Source organism: Ananas comosus, linkage group 17 (assembly GCF_001540865.1).
Source record: "Ananas comosus cultivar F153 linkage group 17, ASM154086v1, whole genome shotgun sequence".
Taxonomy (NCBI): Eukaryota; Viridiplantae; Streptophyta; class Magnoliopsida; order Poales; family Bromeliaceae; genus Ananas; species Ananas comosus.
In genome coordinates, this window is record NC_033637.1 from 3,957,075 (window position 1) to 3,975,372 (window position 18,298).

The window sequence follows — 18,298 nt, forward strand, 5'->3', positions numbered from 1 at the left end:
GTTGGTTGGTGGGTGAGTTAAGATTCCTCGGGTGATAGTTGGATTAGCATTGGTGAGAGTAGGATTGGCGTGTAAAAAAGTAGGCTTGCCGGTTTTTCAATACTCATGTTTTCCGAGATATGAGTATACTCATATCATCGGGGTCAATATTTTCTAATAAAATATAACACATTAATTTATAAATATAATTTTTATTGTAAAATTTTGGATATATATAATGTACAAATTTATATTGAATTGAAATAAATTATAATAATTGTTACGTGCATTTGCACGTACATTCAACTAGTATATATATATATATATATATATATATATATATATAGTCCGGCTACTATACTCTTATGAGTACGATCACCCTCGTACTCATAAGTTGTTTTCGATGATATATAGAGCTTCCGAATCGACGATCTATACCGTTAAACGTTATTTAGAGCATTTAAAACTTCTAGAAATCAAATTTTATAATTTTTTGACATCATTTACCTTACGATTAAAAGGTCACAAAATTGACAATTTTTAACGGCCGGTGTGGGATACTTGGTAGTTTAACGGTGTAAAAGAATCGGAATCGGTTGAATTTTTGATAGAAAATTTTAATTACTACGTAGATAAAGATCAATAACTCCGATCTTAAATTGAAGGATCTGATCATCCATTTTTAAGACGTCGTTCGATTTCGACCGTTCATTTTATGCCCGCTTGATGGACTTTATTATGATTTCAAAAAATTACGAAATTTATATTCTAGAAGTTTCAAATACTCTAGATCATTTTTAACGGAATGGATCGTCGATTCGGAAGCTCCATCATCGAAAACAACTTATGAGTACGAAGGGTCCAATATACTCATAAGAGGATAGTAGCCCTACTCTCTCTCTCTCTCTCTCTATATATATATAATATATAGGCTGGGGCTATTATACTCATATGAGTATAAAGCCTTTTGTACTCATAAGTTTTCGACCGTTTGGATGAAAAAATATGCGGTTAGAATGAAAGTGGTTACAGTTAGATAAATAGTGGGTCCCCAAGAGTTGAGTGGGTGGTTTGTTGAATAGTATAATCTAATATATGAAAATAATTAAAGGGTAGATCTAACGGTAAAAAACTCATAAGTACAATAGACTCTATACTCATAAAAATATAGTAGCTGGACTCTATATATATATATATATATATATATATATATATCATAAATTTTTAAAAATTTATGTACAAAATGTACAAGAAAACAGTAACAAAGAAAATTTTGTACATTCATTAAGAGATAAAAAAAAATTTATGCCAATGTTCGTTGTCTCGGAATCAAAAGGAGCTTAAGTACGTACAAAAGTACAAATGTAACAGTATACAATTTTCTAAGGACATAATCATAATTTTATATCAATCAATCGGCGCGCATCCACCGATCGAAATTGAACTGCAGGATATATCTGCTGCATTCATAACTCATGCGCCCGATTCTCCAGGATTGTCGTTACGGCACCGCGCCCCGACCTCGCAGCCCCTGCTATGGGGCTCGACGGGCTGCGGGCGGCAATTCTCGAGCCACGGCCTACACCCAGGGTGATCCCTGGCGATTACACGGTAGTTTAGAGTAGGGACGGCATTGGTTCCGGTCGCCATCACAGCGCATGCCAAGAGCGCGAGTAAAATCCATGCTCGAGTAACGCACGCCATCTGTTCAATCAAAAAATATATATATAAAGAGACTTTCTTTCTTAGAACACAAATACAATATAAGGCAAACTATTACATTTGTGAACTATATAACAATGAAGTGCAAAACATAATATTACGGTTTATAGTGGTATAACATACAAACGCAGAAATAAGCTGAACTACAGATAAGCTAATTGAAATATGTCCTATTTTATAACGCGAAAGGAAGGTTATTTACAATACCGATTGATTGTAGTGCGTGTTCGTCGGGCTAAGATCGAGTATGGATTGTATGTATTTGCGTACGAATGTATCGAGTACGTAGAAGGTGGTGGTATTTATACAGAGGTGGAAGTAAGAGAAACCAACTGAAGCTTAGCTGGAGAACTATCATCTATACTAAATCTGAATGATTTGTTGGATTAATGTGAGGAACTGAGGAGGAGCATTTTTTTCTCTTCAGTAAAAGTTCACAATGCTCTTTACAGTAGACAACGGAAAATTAGTACTATAAATGGGTTTTTTTGCTTCTGCTTTTAGTTGCTGCTGTTTTTGGAAAATGTATATTAGGTTAAATAAAAAGGTCTGAAACTTTTTCTATAGTGAGAATTAAAAATAAAATTTTATTTAAGCATAAATTAAAAGGTTGAAGCTAAAAAAAAATAGGGGAAACTTCAAATACCCCTATGTGGTTTCGCACTTTCTCACTTTAGTATCCTGTGGTTTAAAGTGTATCAAATTAGTATCCTATGGTTTCGCACTTTTTCACTTCAGTATCTTATGGTTTCAAGTGTATCAAGTTAGTACCTTATAGTTTCATTTTTGTATCAAGTTAGTACCATGTGGTTTCAATTTTCTCTTTTTATTATTCATTTCGGGGTATATAATTTAATGAAATATTAAACCACATGGTACTAAAGTGAGAAAGTGTAAAACCACAGGTTACTAACTTGATACAGTTTAAACCATAGGTACTAAAGTGAAAAAGTTTGAAATCACAGGGTACTAACTTGATACACTTTAAACCACAGGGTAGTAAATTGAGAAAGTGCGAAACCACAGGGGGGTATTTGAAATTTCTCCAAAAAAATATAAGCTATTCTGGAATAACAACCCTAAACCTTTACATTGATTGAGAGCCCACGACTTTTAGTTTTTTTAAAAAAAATTGAGTGATTTTAGCCAAATTGATTTATAATTATATCAAATCTAATGATTTAAGCAACTTCACGTGAATAAAATTAGACTAATCAACTGTTAATAGCTAATAAAGCAATAAAATTTAACAAAAATTTTCATTTCTGTAAGTATACAGTAGATCCGAACTAGTAAGATTGTCGCGAGCGTTTGATTTTGCCAACTTTTTTGCGATTCTATCATCGAGAGACAAGAACCATACTGTTCACTCCGAAGCTAGCCAAAGAGCCGAATGAGCTCTCCGACTTCTTCTCCCTTCGCGAAAAGGAAGCTTCTTTTCGTGATTAGAATAATTATGAGGAGTCCGGCTGGGATACTATTGATAGTATCAAGAATTTGGTGCTATCGAATTTTTCACCGTTAAATTTAACCATTTGATTATTTTTATCTGTTAGATTATACTATTCAATCAACCACTCACTCAACCCTAGAGTGTCCACATTATTCTAACCATGCATTTTTCAATCCAAAGGATAAAAAATTAATAGCACCAATAGCTTGATGCTATTGATAGTATTTTAGCCTAGTTCTAATTATGAGTATTTACGAACTTTTTTAAGATTCTATTATTGAGGATGGCCCAAAATGGATAATTAATAACAAGAAGTTGTGCTGCACTGAGTTAGCACTAGAATAGCAGAAATTTTGGTTGATTCCTCAAAGCGTTAATGAAAGTGACAGGCACTGCAAGATTGTTGCCCAGACATTGGCATTTCCTTCATTTTTTGTCTCACATTGAAAGTTTTGCCTGGTGAAAAATGCTTTGGTACAAAGATATTATCTGTACTAATTATTGATCGGTAAAAATGTTTGTAAAGATCAAGCAGAAATAACTATTTACCTTGCACTTACTACTGATAACCTCGTTAAGCGAGGGTGGACCGGAGACACAGTCTGTGTGCTCTGCAGGGCTCACGATGAGTCTGTGGACCACCTATTCACTCAATGCGTTTTTACCAAGTACACCATAGTGATGGGACTCGAGGACCTTCAGGCGGAGGAACTGGGTGACGACGTGCTTGTAGTTTGGGATAAGTGGATGGGTGGAGCTGCGGTGCGCGCTAGGAGGAATGGACTTTCAGAATTGGTCGCATGCTGGTGGGTGATTTGGAAGGCCCGGAACAATCATATTTTTTGTAACCTACAGTTTGACTCTGATTTAGCCGTTCAAAGGCTCATGGCACTCCTAACTTCGTGGAAAGATCTGCTATGATTTTTTTTTTTTTTTTTTTTTTTTTGTGTTGTTTTTCTTGAGGCCTTTGTTGCTTCACCTCTGTAGTCAAATTCATCCATTCAATGAATGAAGCAGGTAGCGTGCTATCTATTCTCAAAAAAAAAACTTCTGATTTTGATTACTACATAAATTTTCATTTACTTGATTTTAGTTGTTTTGTAATTATGAGAAACTATTGTACACACTTGGTGTACTAGTACATTCTTATGCTGCATTTTTATTGATTATTTGTTTTATTTGCTTTTTCTATCTCTAACAGCCGATAAGTTGTCGTTTTTTAGTTAAAAGTTGAGTAATTGAATTAACAACATGAACTGCACTAAAAAAAAAGAATCTATACAACATTTTCAAAACATGTTTACAAAAAAGTAAATTTTCTTTTAGTAGGAGCATTAACATATTAATTAATAATATACAAAGATAATATTCTGGAGAGCTTATTGCAAAGCCCTTTATACTCATAAATTTTCGACCGTTTGGATGAAAAAATATGCGGTTAGAATGAACGTGGTTACGGTTAGATAGATAGTGGGTCCCCTAGAGTTGAGTGGGTGGTTTGTTGAATAGTATAATCTAATATATGAAAATAATTAAAGGGTAGATCTAACGGTAAAAAACTCATAAGTACAATAGACTCTATACTCATAAAAATATAGTAGCCGGACTCTATATATATATATATATATATATATATATATATATATATATATATATATATATATATATATATATATATATATCATAAATTTTTAAAAATTTATGTACAAAATGTACAAGAAAACAGTAACAAAGAAAATTTTGTACATTCATTAAGAGATAAAAAAATTTATGCCAATGTTCGTTGTCTCGGAATCAAACGGAGCTTAAGAACATACAAAAGTACAAATGTAACAGTATACAATTTTCTAAGGACATAACCATAATTTTATATCAATCAATCGGCGCGCGCATCCACCGATCGAAGTTGAACTACAAGATATATCTGCTGCATTCATAACTCATGCGCCCGATTCTCCAGGATTGTCGTTACGGCACCGCGCCCCGACCTCGCAGCCCCTGCTATGGGGCTCGACGGGCTGCGGGCGGCAATTCTCGAGCCACGGCCTGCACCGACGGTGATCCCTGGCGATTACACGGTAGTTTAGAGTAGGGACGGCATTGGTTCCGGTCGCCATCACCGCGCATGCCAAGAGTGCGAGTAAAATCCATGCTCGAGTAACGCACGTCATCTGTTCAATCAAAAAATATATATATAAAGAGATTTTCTTTCTTAGAACACAAATTAATTTTAAATACAATATAAGGCAAACTATTACATTTGTGAACTATATAATAATGAAGTGCAAAATATAATATTACGGTTTATAGTGGTATAACATACAAACGCAGAAATAAGCTGAACTACAGATAAGCTAATTGAAATATGTCCTATTTTATAACGCGAAAGGAAGGTTATTTACAATACCGATTGATTGTAGTGCGTGTTCGTCGGGCTAAGATCGAGTATGGATTGTATGTATTTGCATACGAATGTATCGAGTACGTAGAAGGTGGTGGTATTTATACAGAGGTGGAAGTAAGAGAAACCAACTGAAGCTTAGCTGGAGAACTATCATCTATACTAAATCTGAATGATTTGTTGGATTAATGTGAGGAACTGAGGAAGAGCATGTTTTTCTCCTCAGTAAAAGTTCACAATGCTCTTTACAGTAGAAAACGGAAAATTAGTACTATAAATGGGTTTTTTTGCTTCTGCTTTTAGTTGCTGCTGTTTTTGGAAAATGTATATTAGGTTAAATAAAAAGGTCTGAAACTTTTTCTATAGTGAGAATTAAAAATAAAATTTTATTTAAGCATAAATTAAAAGGTTGAAGCTAAAAAAAAAAAGGGGAAACTTCAAATACCCCCTGTGGTTTCGCACTTTCTCACTTTAGTATCCTGTGGTTTAAAGTGTATCAAGTTAGTATCCTGTGGTTTTGCACTTTTTCACTTCAGTACCCTGTGGTTTCAAGTGTATCAAGTTGGTACCTTGTGGTTTCATATTTGTATCAAGTTAGTACCCTGTGGTTTCAATTTTTTCTTTTTATTATTCATTTCGGGGCATATAATTTAACGAAATATTAAACCATAGGGTATTAAAGTGAGAAAGTGTGAAACCATATGGTACTAACTTGATACACTTTAAACCATAGGGTACTAAAGTGAGAAAGTGTGAAACCACATGGTACTAACTTAGATACACTTTAAATCACATGGTAGTAAACTGAGAAAGTGCGAAACCACAGGGAGGTATTTGAAGTTTCTCCAAAAAAATATAAGCTATTCTGGAATAACAACCCTAAACCTTTACATTGATTGAGAGCCCACGACTTTTAGTTTTTTTAAAAAAAATTGAGTGATTTTAGCCAAATTGATTTATAATTATATCAAATCTAATGATTCAAGCAACTTCATGTGAATAAAATTAGTCTAATCAACTGTTAATAGCTAATAAAGCAATAAAATTTAACAAAAATTTTCATTTGGTTGACTAAATATAGAGCCTCAAATAAAAAGAAAATTAGAAGTTAAAAGCAATTAAAAAGAGTAAAATTGAGGGTTCCATTTCAGAATTGCCTTTAGTTGAGATCTTCATACATTTTCACCCAAAATAGAAAATGAAAAAAATAAAATGTGTGCCTATTCCCCCATTTTTCTTTTTTATTTTAATCACTTATCGTAGCTTATTTTAAATGATGAACTTTACCATTTTTACTTTGCTATTATATGGTTTAAACATTTACACTTAAATATCCTGTAATTTTATTTTTATTCAAAAAATTCACTATTAAATAGGATAATAAAATAATTTTTTTTGATAATTACATAATAGCTAAGTATAACTTTGTAAAACACAAAATGATAAAATAAATATAAGCTAAACCAAATGATGCCTAAATGCTACTCTTCGAACTACAAAGTAACAAACTAAATATGAACTAAACCACCAAATTAACGTTTACCCTATTTTAAAACATAATAATGGACATATGTTTATCATTGCTTTTAATACATTTTTTTATCACTTTTACACATAATTTCAAATCTACTTCTATGAACAAGAATTGAGAGATTCTATCCTTCTTTATATCATCCATCAGCCAAAATTTTATTTCAATAAAACTACCCACTGAATTTACCTAGAAGCATCATGAACATTATCATCCGAAGCTAATACTTGGTAGTTACTAAATATACAGTAATTGAGTTGATACTTTTTCTTTTTGGCTCCATTGGTGTCCTGAACACATGAATTTTGAGATTTTTTTTTTCTACTCTTATTAAGCAAATAATTCAAAGTAACGAGTTTCCTACGAACATAATGCTTCCCCCACATAAGACACAAAATTATTCAACAACAATTATTGAATCTCTTCTGAAGCCTTTAAACAACAATACAATCATGTAGAAGAGCTCTTCGCGGCTTCGTAGCTCTTCGCGGCTTCGTAGTTATTTCTGTTGTATTATAAGAAGGTGAAAATCTGCATTTGATTGTCCCCATTATATCAAAACGAGCTACAACTTAGTGTACACGACGAATCAGATCGTTTTCACTGGCGGTGACCTTCCGGAAGTTGAACAACCCTGTAGAAGGGCACGCTCCTTTGCGGCAACGACCCATCTTCCTCGTCATCGTCAAACTCAAGGAGATAGCTGATCAAAATCAAAGAGTTTTTCAGATGTTAGATAGTCGATGTTCATAAATCAACAAAAATAAATGCTCGAAGGCGCGAAACATGACACCAATTAGTGCTTTTGAAGCAAATAAATTTAACTCCGAGAATTATACGAGGTAAAAGACTTACTCATCAGACTTCCTCTGACGTTTGCAGAAAGTTTGGACCACCCCATCACATGAAAAGAGGAAAAATATTAAAAAAAAATAAAAAAGAAAATCAGAAAGTTAGCATATCAGGGTGCAGGAAAAGTAGGTAAAAGATTTAAGAAAACCCTTCTTTTTAGAGGTTCATTACGCAGCATGGACTGTTATTAGATGATTAACTAGATGACATCAGCATACAAGAATTCCGATTGCAATAACTAGTAATTGTGCACGTCATATGGAGGATTCATATAGTCACAAAGTAACAGCACAAGTTCGGGACACACTTTTCCATTTATGCTTGCAACACATCAATCAGACCTGATTTTGGACCCAATGTTGAGTCGATTACTCATGGGTCTCTCTCTCTCTCTCTCTCTCTCTCTCTCTCTCTACACACACACAAGTATATATGTGTATGAATAAGCATGTATATATATATATATATATAGAGAGAGAGAGAGAGAGAGAGAGAGAGAGAGTCCGGCTGCTATGCTATCAATAGTACCAAGCACTTGGTGCTATCAAGTTTTCTGCCGTTAGATTAACCCCTTTGATTATTTTTATCCGTTAGATTATACTATTCAACCAACTACCCACTCAACCCTAGGGGGCCCACATCATCCTAACCGCACATCTTTTAATCCAAGGGCGGAAAACTTAATAGTACCAAGTCATTGGTGCTATAAATAGTATTCCAACCTAGTTCTCTCTCTCTCTCTCTCTCTCTCTCTCTCTCTCTCTCTCTATATATATATATATATATATATATAAATCTTTAAACTATTTAAAACAAAATCTATACTCTTGATCTTGATTACAAGACTTCTATCATCATTTTTTAAAGAATATACATTTTCAGCCGTTCATTTTTGTGTCCACTCGATGGGTAAGAGAACAATATCAAAAAGATTTGAAATTTGATTTCTAAACACTTCAAGTGGTATAGATCATGTTCAATGGTGCCGATCGTCGATTTGGAGGCTTTATCATCAAAAACAATTGGGTGGCAACGGAGCCCGTTTGCTATCAATAGTATTCTAGCTCAACTCTCTCTCTATATATATATAGAGTTGAGCTAGAATACTATCGGTAGTAAACAAGCCGTTTTACTACCGATTTGTTTTCGATGATAGAGCTTCCAAATTGACGATCGGCTCCGTTAAATATGATCTAAACCATTTAAACTATCTAGAAATCAAATTTCACGCACTTTCGATATTGTTCTTTTATCCATCAAGTGAACAGAAAAATGAATGGCTGAAAATGAATACTCTTTAAAAAATGATGATAAGAGTCTTGTAATCAAGATCAAGAGTATAGATCTTGTTTTAAATAGTTTAAAAAATTTTCTAACAAAAATTCAATTGATTTGGATATCTTTACGCCGTTAAATGAGAAAACGCCTCTTATCGATCATNAAACGAAGCCTAAATCTAGTGGTGGAAAACTCGATAGCACCAAATCCTTGATGCTATCGATAGTATTCCAGCGGGATTATATATATCTATATCTATATACATATATGAAAAGAGTCTTTATTGCCATGTGTCAATCTCACCTCAATTTTCCTCCCCTCTCTCACATTCTTACAAATGAAAATTATTGCCTACACCAAATTTGTTAGTATATTACACGAAGCAAACAATTTTTTTAATAATAAATATAGCGAAATCAAAGTTAACCTGAAATATGCAATGCCTGGTATATATAGTCTATGTATAAAAGAAATACCGAGTTTGAATTTTTATAATAGATTTTAGGAATACAGTATATAAGATAAGATACATTTATACATAATAAGAGGCATACATATATATATATATATATATATATATATATATATATATATATATATATATTTACACATGCATATATGTATGTGTATGTATATGTATATATGTTGTCAAGTTGCTTATAAATCAACAAAAAATTTAAAGGATTAAAGATTGACAGTTGTTAGCTACAAAGAAGTAGAATTAAAATATTGAAGAAACTACTCAGTAATTAAAGAAAGAGAAGATCTCTACATTTCTAAATAAGAGCAAGAAAGCAATTATTGCCTAATAAACACAACCTCTAGGCTAGCTTCTCTGACATATAAACATCAAAATACGTTGATGCTAACATGATACTGCATGCATGAGATAGTGTGTAAATGTTGCATTACCTTACGGTGTGAATTGACAACCGTTGCCTTATACAATGCCGTCGTCCCAGGATAAACTGCCAAGACATGTCTGCCCGGGGGAAAATCTGGTGCACTGGAAGGATCCCCCTTCTTCGGAAAAGGAATAATGCGCTGCATAGGCAGCTTGTATTTTCTACGAAAACAACATTTAATTAACAAGACATTCTTACCATCTCTCTCGCAATATCAAATGAGCAATATAAACTACATTTAAAACAATTAAATGATAATTTATTACAACTTGTCCAACAATGATAAATACACAGTATATATGCACATAGAAAGAGTTGGACTACACAACACTCCCTGGCAAGGGATCAAAAGTCTCTAGAATTATGAGAAACTCGAGTGGAACCATAAAAAATTTAACAATGTAACCATTCAGTTCAATATAAAACATTCGATTGCATCTAAATAAGAAATTATTTGCTTTGAAGGTCCCTTTTATGCATCAAGCAAGTGGAAAATGGAAGGACTCACAGATATAAAAACATTTCATGGCATTGCCAAGAACTTGCCCAAAAGGATAGAAGTTGTCAATAATTTTTTATATCGCATGATAATGGCCTTTGTGTATTTTCAAATAAGTATATCAACAAGCATAACAACAAGCTTTTTATTAAACATGCATGAACTTTCTATACGAGTATAGAAATAAATATTCTTGATTATCATATTAGTTAGAAATGATAAACAGGTAAAGACTTATAGAAGACAACAGGTAGCCCGATCAAAGTGAATAGTAGAATAGCACGTTGTATTAGGGACCAAACAAAGTTATAGATGCTAAAGGGGTACATGGCGAAGGTGGCCTGATCGATGCGGTTAAGAGTGTGATTGTCATATTAACGGCAAAAACACAACCAAGAAAGCAAAAAGGCCATAAGTTTGATGAAGAAGTTGCGAAAATTAGATGCCTTGGTACACACTGCTTCCTATATATATATATATATATAAGCGTTAATTGAGAGTTCGGCATGAATTGAGTATGTAAATAAAAAAAAAATACACTATTTGTCCATCAACATAAAAAGTAATGTGGCAAGCAATGGCAAGCAATATAAAGAAGGGACGGAATAAGGAAGTGATTTTTCACCCAAGACCTACCTCTGCATACTTTCCTCATCATCACCTGGCTCCTCATCAAGCACTTCATATCTGCATGTTCAGGAAGATCCATAACAATCAATTATGACATATACCGATGACGTCTAATCAAGTACCAACATGTGATGTTTGAAGAACCTATTCTACATTTGCATATTATTCTTGAAAAGAGATCATGATTGAAGCACTCCAAGAAGATTATATAGTATAACTATAGCAGGTAAATGCTACAATTGTCTTATCACAGCATTGAATCTCAATAATAATTTCTCTGAAAATGATACTGAAGAGATGATCACATAAACGTACTCTTTTGCATCCTTGTCAACATGTATAACTTTCACAACAAACCACTCGTCTTTTTCAGCTTCATCAGGTGTGACCCTAGCTGCCACCTGAAAGTAATTAATATTACTAATACACACATTAAAAGGAAACTTGCCACATGTGCAACTATATTATTATTTTTACAAATAGATACAATCAACCAGAACAAATAGTAGAACAATCAGCAGATATAGGGCAATATATAGTCAACACATAAAAGAACAACAAATCAAGGAGTTTTTATAGTTTCTCTTCCTTGCTATCCAATAGATAATAAGCGACTCCATTTGCTTTGCATACTTGTCAAGTAATTACATGTCAATCTAAAGTATTCAGGAATTGAATTGAAGTTAACTCTTTCTATATTGGACTACCTAGGGGCTTTTGACCCAAGCTTGATTGACGCACCTACAATGATGCGACAGTGTCGCATTACAACAATCTGTTGCGCAACCAAGCTTCAGTGTGATGCCACCTCCGCTAACCATTAGTTGCCTTACGAGTTACAGCTAAGTTGATTAATGTAGGCATGCATTGTCAAATACAGTATGCATTCCAGATTAGCTTACTAATGGAATCACCATGCAAAAATCGTATTGGCACTATTAAGCACAGTTATGAACAAAGGCAAAACTTAATAACAATCGAGTGTTAGCACATCTTTATGCCCAGAGCCTGCAATGACCACTTGCAAGTCCTTGCGCCACTGCTTAGAAGCAAAAAGAGCTCCCTGAAGACTTCTACTTCACCCATCAGCTTTGTAACATGCAGTCTCCTAAGAACCAAGGTAGTCCAACATAGGACTTTGGTAAGCCATCACCTTTTTATCTCTTTCAGACGATTACACCAGCTAGGCTACTCCATTAACATTAATACTCCGGTGTTTCATAAGCGAAAGGAACAGATTTCTTATAATATCAGTTTTTCCTCCACTTTATAATGGCTCTCAAACCGTGCCAACGCTCCACAAAGTTCTAATTTCACTTTCCATATTTTTACGCAAAAATAGTACATCACATAGTTGTAATTAACTAAAAAAAACTATTCCATGACGTGTGGGCATAATTATTTCCCTAAACGCACAAAATGACGGAAGATTTTTTATTGTGAACATGATTTTCAGGTACTTCAATTTTTCTGTGTAGACAACTAGATTTTGTGCTAATGCCTTCAAGTGGTTCAAAACCCAGAACCATCAAACTGATTTCAGAGGCAATGTTTGTTATATATTGAGTGCATTAAGGCAATTGCACGTTTGTTATATATTGAGTGTCCATTAGCGACAAATTGAGGATCTCCATAATGATAAGCCTGTGAGGCTGTGACAAGTTGCTACCACATCCTGTGACTTGGTGCTTGACTAATGACTTGTTGAACTATCAGCGCTTCTTACTTATTTGCCTTAAAAGATGAAATCCAATGCTTTCATTTCACGGCTTACATTTCAGATTTTAAATCTTTCGAAATTCAGAAAAGGCTTCTTTCTTATATAGAAGATCAGAATCTGATTTATCACCAAAAAAATGGCTTTTCTAAAGAAATTGGGAGCTGACGTTTCTTATGTAGTGAGTCAACACTCAACAATTGGTAGTACTGTATATATCTCAAAGGGTACGCTTTCTTTAAATATGCACCTCTCACGTCTGGGAAAAAGTAGTTTCGCTGAGAATTTTAAGTTTCTTTGTTTGTGAATATGCCTGTCCAAAGGTCACAGGCTTGCATAAAAATCCTTTTGAAAACTCCAAAATTTTGCATAAATACTGTATGAATAGGTGGTATTTCTATATAAAAGAGCATATAAGAAACAACCATTTATGATGAATACTTACGTAAATATGCACTTTACAAGAATATTCGCATGAAAAGGTTCTTTTATCTTAATATTGTTAGTGATGCATCAATTACTCAAACAATACTAACGTAAATAAGTTTGTAATGCATATGGCTGTCATTATGGGTTTTAAGTAATGATGCCAGCTGGATCCTTGAGTTGCAACATTACTTCTTCATGGAAGCAACAAATAGATAGAAGCAAAAGAATAATTTTGTTAAATTTTGATGATACATGGACCAGATGCTCCAATGCACCAAAACAATTTCGGAGTTGAAATGGAAATGTTCAACAATAGTAAGCACTAGTCTTGAACAAACTAATTAGACAGTTACAACTGCCTTCACATGTTCATCTCTGCTGTGAAAATTGAATGCGACGAGTTCATATAATGAATTCTCATAATGAAATTCTCAACATCTGCTAGCTTTTGATTTCTTTATATATACCTGCTCTCCTTTCAGATTTGCAGGATGGTCGAGTTGGTTTCTCATTGATGCAGCTGGTGGAAATCGTGCATTATCTCCATCAATCTTCATCCGCTTCTTTTTCTGCTCACTGCCTTCTGCATAAACCACCAGTTTATAAGATAAGATGCATAGAGAAGAAAACAAATAACTCTGGTTTTACAACTATGACTTGTTGCTAAACAGTGTAAAATTTGAGATTTCAAAAAATATCTTAACATACAATTGAGTCATTTAGAAACTAAAACATTTCATTGGAATGAATACATGAAGTCAACAATTACCAGAGCCTGATAAATAAGCCTAGCATTGAAAAAATGAAATAGTGTTACAGCATATTTTTCATGACTCTACCTATGGAATCAAAGGAAGCTCAGATTAAACAGATATACTGCAAAACAAAACAAAATCGCACTCGAATTCAGCATAGTGCATTGTAAGGAAAATAATGAAAGTTAGTTAATAATAAGCACCTAAACTCTCTGCCTGAAAAAAAGGAAGTACTCCACCTAGTTTAGCAATACAGAGAGAGTACTAAAAACAATGATTTATCTGTAAGTTTAAAATAACATAAACCATAGTGCGCTGTCTTTGTTTCATTAGGGTCTATATATAAAGGCGCCAAGCACGTGTAAAATACCTACCTAATTTTCATGCAGATAACAGCAATGATCACTTATTCATCTGAATTAAGTTATCTATGCACTATGTTCCATGAACCACATTTTTTTTTTCTAGGATCACGCAACTCCTAATACCCTAAAAGCAACACGGAATGTCCATCACAAAGCATTAAAAGATGCCATTCCAAGTTTAGAAAATAAAAAAAGGATTTGAATATAGGATTGAAAGCTAGTCCTGACTGTCAAATTCTCCCTGATTCGAATTCCTACATGCCAGGACATCAAACAGACCAGTTGATATGGTGGACACTCAGGAATAGCATGAAATAGCAGGGAAAAATAGTCAATGATTGCATCCAAAGTTAAGATATGTCAATCATGTCCATCAAATTAAAGAACTAGTTATTTTAAACTACTATCTTAAAGTACAAATTCTGTGGGATATGAATGCTACAATACAGACAACAAAAATAGATGGCAATTGAACTAGGGTACCATAATATCCTTTTAAACATGAGAATAGAAGTTACAATAGATAATAAATGATAGCTTACACCAAGGTTCATAGCAAAAGCATATGGCATAATTTTAACTTCAAAAACATAACATCCTTCTTCCAATTTTCATGCTCACCAATCTTTTTTCTTTGTGGAACTGTTAGTCCAGACTGCAGCAGAGCATCCAACTGGCTCATCAATACATTTGAAACACTAAGCAAAAAGGCAAATCACCTCAATTAGAAGGAATGAAAGTAGGAAAAATTCGTAACCACAAACTTGAAACATGCATATGCAAATGTTACACCAAAAGCACACGAAGCATGGCCCAGATAACAATTTTAATAGATAAGAAACAAGTTACACAAAAAGCATAAGAAGCAATTAGGTTATTGACTATAATCAAGTTTAATCCACAGCACTGATGAAAGAAAATATGCACACCCTAGACTATTTGGGGAACACAGAGGAACTTTTTATTTGGTATACATGCTGATATTAGCCAAACCAGAATCTTATGTTTCATAAATGTAGATATGTTGTAACCCTGCCAGTCCATGGCTATTGAATTTGTCTTTTAACAACCAGTTCCCAAGCCCCCAAAAAGGCGATCTGCAACAAAAAATCTCAGTAGATTTGTCAAGAACTACAAATTTTAATATTTATGATGTGCCGGAGAGTGATCTTGCCTAAATAACTGGGACATCAATAAGTTTATTTCATGGAACAAACAACAACAGAATCAGAAAAGAAAAAAAGGAACTACTGAACATTTAATTCAATAAAAAGAGAAATCACTACACCATAAGGAAATACTGAGTCATGATTCATCATTCTTGACACACCTCACTTCATTTTCTGAAAGGTCTTTGGCAGTAGCATATAATTGTCGGAGCTTACCCAAATGATTATCTGGTGCTTTCTCGCTAAAATCCGAAACTACAATCACAAACAGAAGGGAGTTAGTTCCAAAGGAACATCAAAATATAACAGGTCAACTTTACAGAAAAAGTCACTTTTGGCAAATGAATGAATACTGAATAGTGCAATGTCAAATAATAAATGCCAAAATGGGGACTTATATTGATTTACTTGTTACTTTTTCTACAAAATCAATTAAGTAGCTCCGACTAGTGCTTTTGGTTACTCCCAACATAATTTTCCTCTAAATTAACTTACACATGCTTGAAAGTCCTGTGAGTTATATGCTGAAATTTTGCAACCTGCTGTTATATAGGAGTGTTCAACACCAACTAAAACTCGTGTTTACCTAAAATGAATGAGAAAAGTTACTGAGGTCTGAAATTTTAGTGGAAAGTTCTTTGTACTGCATAAGTCCGTACACTGAAGTCCTCATTTCTTAGGTCTCATTACCGTCTACTTTTCTACCGCAAATAGTTCGGTTTCGAGTCTAGAACTCATATCATCTTGACACTCATCAAACTAAAATACAAAGAAAATTGCAAGATAGTCACTACAAAAGAAATAAACAAACCCGTAAGCGTAGCTCATAACAAACTTTTAGAGGCAGGTTTTCGTAGTTATATCTTAAGAAGGAACTTTCTGAAGGAGACATTCTTCTCCTTATCTATGATTATATTCTAAGCTAGGAATGGCTATCTTTTCATAAAAATCATCCACAAAATTGTACTCTTCCAAATAAATCACTCAAAGCAAACAATTACTCCCTCATCATTGATACAGTTGTCAGTAATTAATCACATAACAACAAACAAAATCTCCCCATAAAAAACAAAAAACAACTCTTTTTACAGTGTAGATTGGTCCTAGCAGTGTGTGCATTTACCAATCCCCCCAATCATCATAATCCCCGAGACAACTTGAAACCAACACAAACATCGATCCACCAAAACCCTAGACACCCAAACCTTAATCTCAAATCACTGATTCCACAAAACCAGATCAAGATAGGGCAAAAGCAAATTAGATTGTGAGGAGCTCACGCATTTTCCTGTGGAGCTTGTTGATCTCACTGATGACTTCCTCCTGCTCCTTCCTAAGCTGATCGAGCTCCTTGGATTTCTCCAGAAGCGTCGCCATATCCACCCCCGACATTTTCCTTTTTCCCCCCTTTTTTTCGTCGAATTTGATTGGATATAGCGGCGGGTGCTCGATCGAACGAGGCGGAGAAAAGAAGGGTTTTTGCTGTTTCTCCTGCAATTCAGGGAAAAGACCCTCCCCCAACCCGGACAAAGTTCGGACAATTTCTATTTTGGCCCCTGACTTTAAAGATAATGTTCAAAACTCCTTGCCAAATTATCTTTCCTTATTTGTCTTTGGACATTAAGTTTTTTTTTTTTAAAAAAAAAAATCTCAGCTTGATCATGTTTCAATTGAGTTTAGAATTGTCTAGTCACTAAGATTTTTTATAGTCTTACTATTTGAATATGATATCTATATAGAAATTAAAAAAAAATAAGTTATTAGACAAGAAGTAATAAAATTATAATTAAAGAAAAGGTTTTATATGATTTGTTTATAAGAAAAGTTTTGTAAAAAAATTAAAAAGATTAAGTACAAAAGTGTTGACAGTGTATCTTAATTTCCAAAAATATATATATTTACTAAGAATTATCTGTAAAGGGCACAAAAAAAAGGATTTAAGTGTAAAAGTGTTGATGGTGTATCCTAGTTTCCTAAAAAAATATATATTTACTACGAATTATGTGTAAAAAAGAAAAAGATTAGGTAGGTATAAAAGTGTTGATAGTGTATCTTAGTTTCCAAAAATATATGTATTTACTAAGAATTGTGTGTAAAGAGCAAAAAAAAAAGGGGGGATTAATATAATAAATATAAAAGAAAAGAGTTTGGCAATGTATCCTGGTTTCCTAAAAAACATATACTTACCGAGAATGATGTAAATATAATTAAAAATAAAAATAAAAATAAAAAATAAATCCGAGCCCAACTTAAGAGCCCAAAATTTTGTGTTTTGTGTGCTTAACCAGCCCAACCCCGACTAAATTTATTTGGGCCGACCTAGGACTTAGCATGGCTCCATTAGAAGCCGGCCCACATTTAATTTGCGACACCTAATAGTCCTACATCGGAACGGAATAAAATTATCATTAAGTATATAAGAAGACATTATATTAGTAATAATAATCGGACTTAAGTATTTTGGACCAGTAGTTTGAGCTCAACAAGTTATTATTGCTAGTAGATCGGATCGTTACATTTAGTACCAGAGCTAATTCACCAGTCAAAAGTATGATGATCACCTAAATGGAGGTAAATGTTACGATCGTTACCGTTCCAGGGTTCATAGAAACT

The 18,298-nt window shown here is 33.7% G+C and overlaps 1 protein-coding gene across 2 annotated transcripts; it reads right to left on the reverse strand.

Moving 5' to 3' along the window:
• On the reverse strand, positions 7,373 to 17,217 carry LOC109723537. Of its 2 annotated transcripts, none has more exons than XM_020251950.1 (9): positions 16,966 to 17,217; positions 15,847 to 15,940; positions 15,138 to 15,214; positions 13,864 to 13,976; positions 11,566 to 11,651; positions 11,257 to 11,307; positions 10,129 to 10,282; positions 7,942 to 7,955; positions 7,373 to 7,789 (listed from the first exon to the last, which is right to left on the reverse strand). In XM_020251950.1, exons 1-9 carry the CDS (start codon positions 17,075 to 17,077, stop codon positions 7,687 to 7,689), a joined length of 804 nt encoding a protein of 267 aa, XP_020107539.1. In that variant the 5' UTR covers positions 17,078 to 17,217; the 3' UTR covers positions 7,373 to 7,686. The 2 variants fall into 2 exon arrangements, with proteins under 2 accessions (XP_020107539.1, XP_020107538.1); XM_020251949.1 differs by having other exon boundaries at positions 13,864 to 13,979; positions 16,966 to 17,216.

Bases quoted from the DNA above. Each gene is read 5' to 3' on its own strand.
- LOC109723537 (XM_020251949.1), bottom strand. From the start codon at position 17,077: ATGTCGGGGGTGGATATGGCGACGCTTCTGGAGAAATCCAAGGAGCTC. The intron at 15,215-15,846 runs GTGTGTCAAGAA...CTTTTTGCTTAG, and splicing joins CTTTCAGAAAATGAAGTGAG to TGTTTCAAATGTATTGATGA. The intron at 11,652-13,863 runs GTATATATAAAG...AATTACTTTCAG, and splicing joins CAAATCTGAAAGGAGAGCAG to GTGGCAGCTAGGGTCACACC.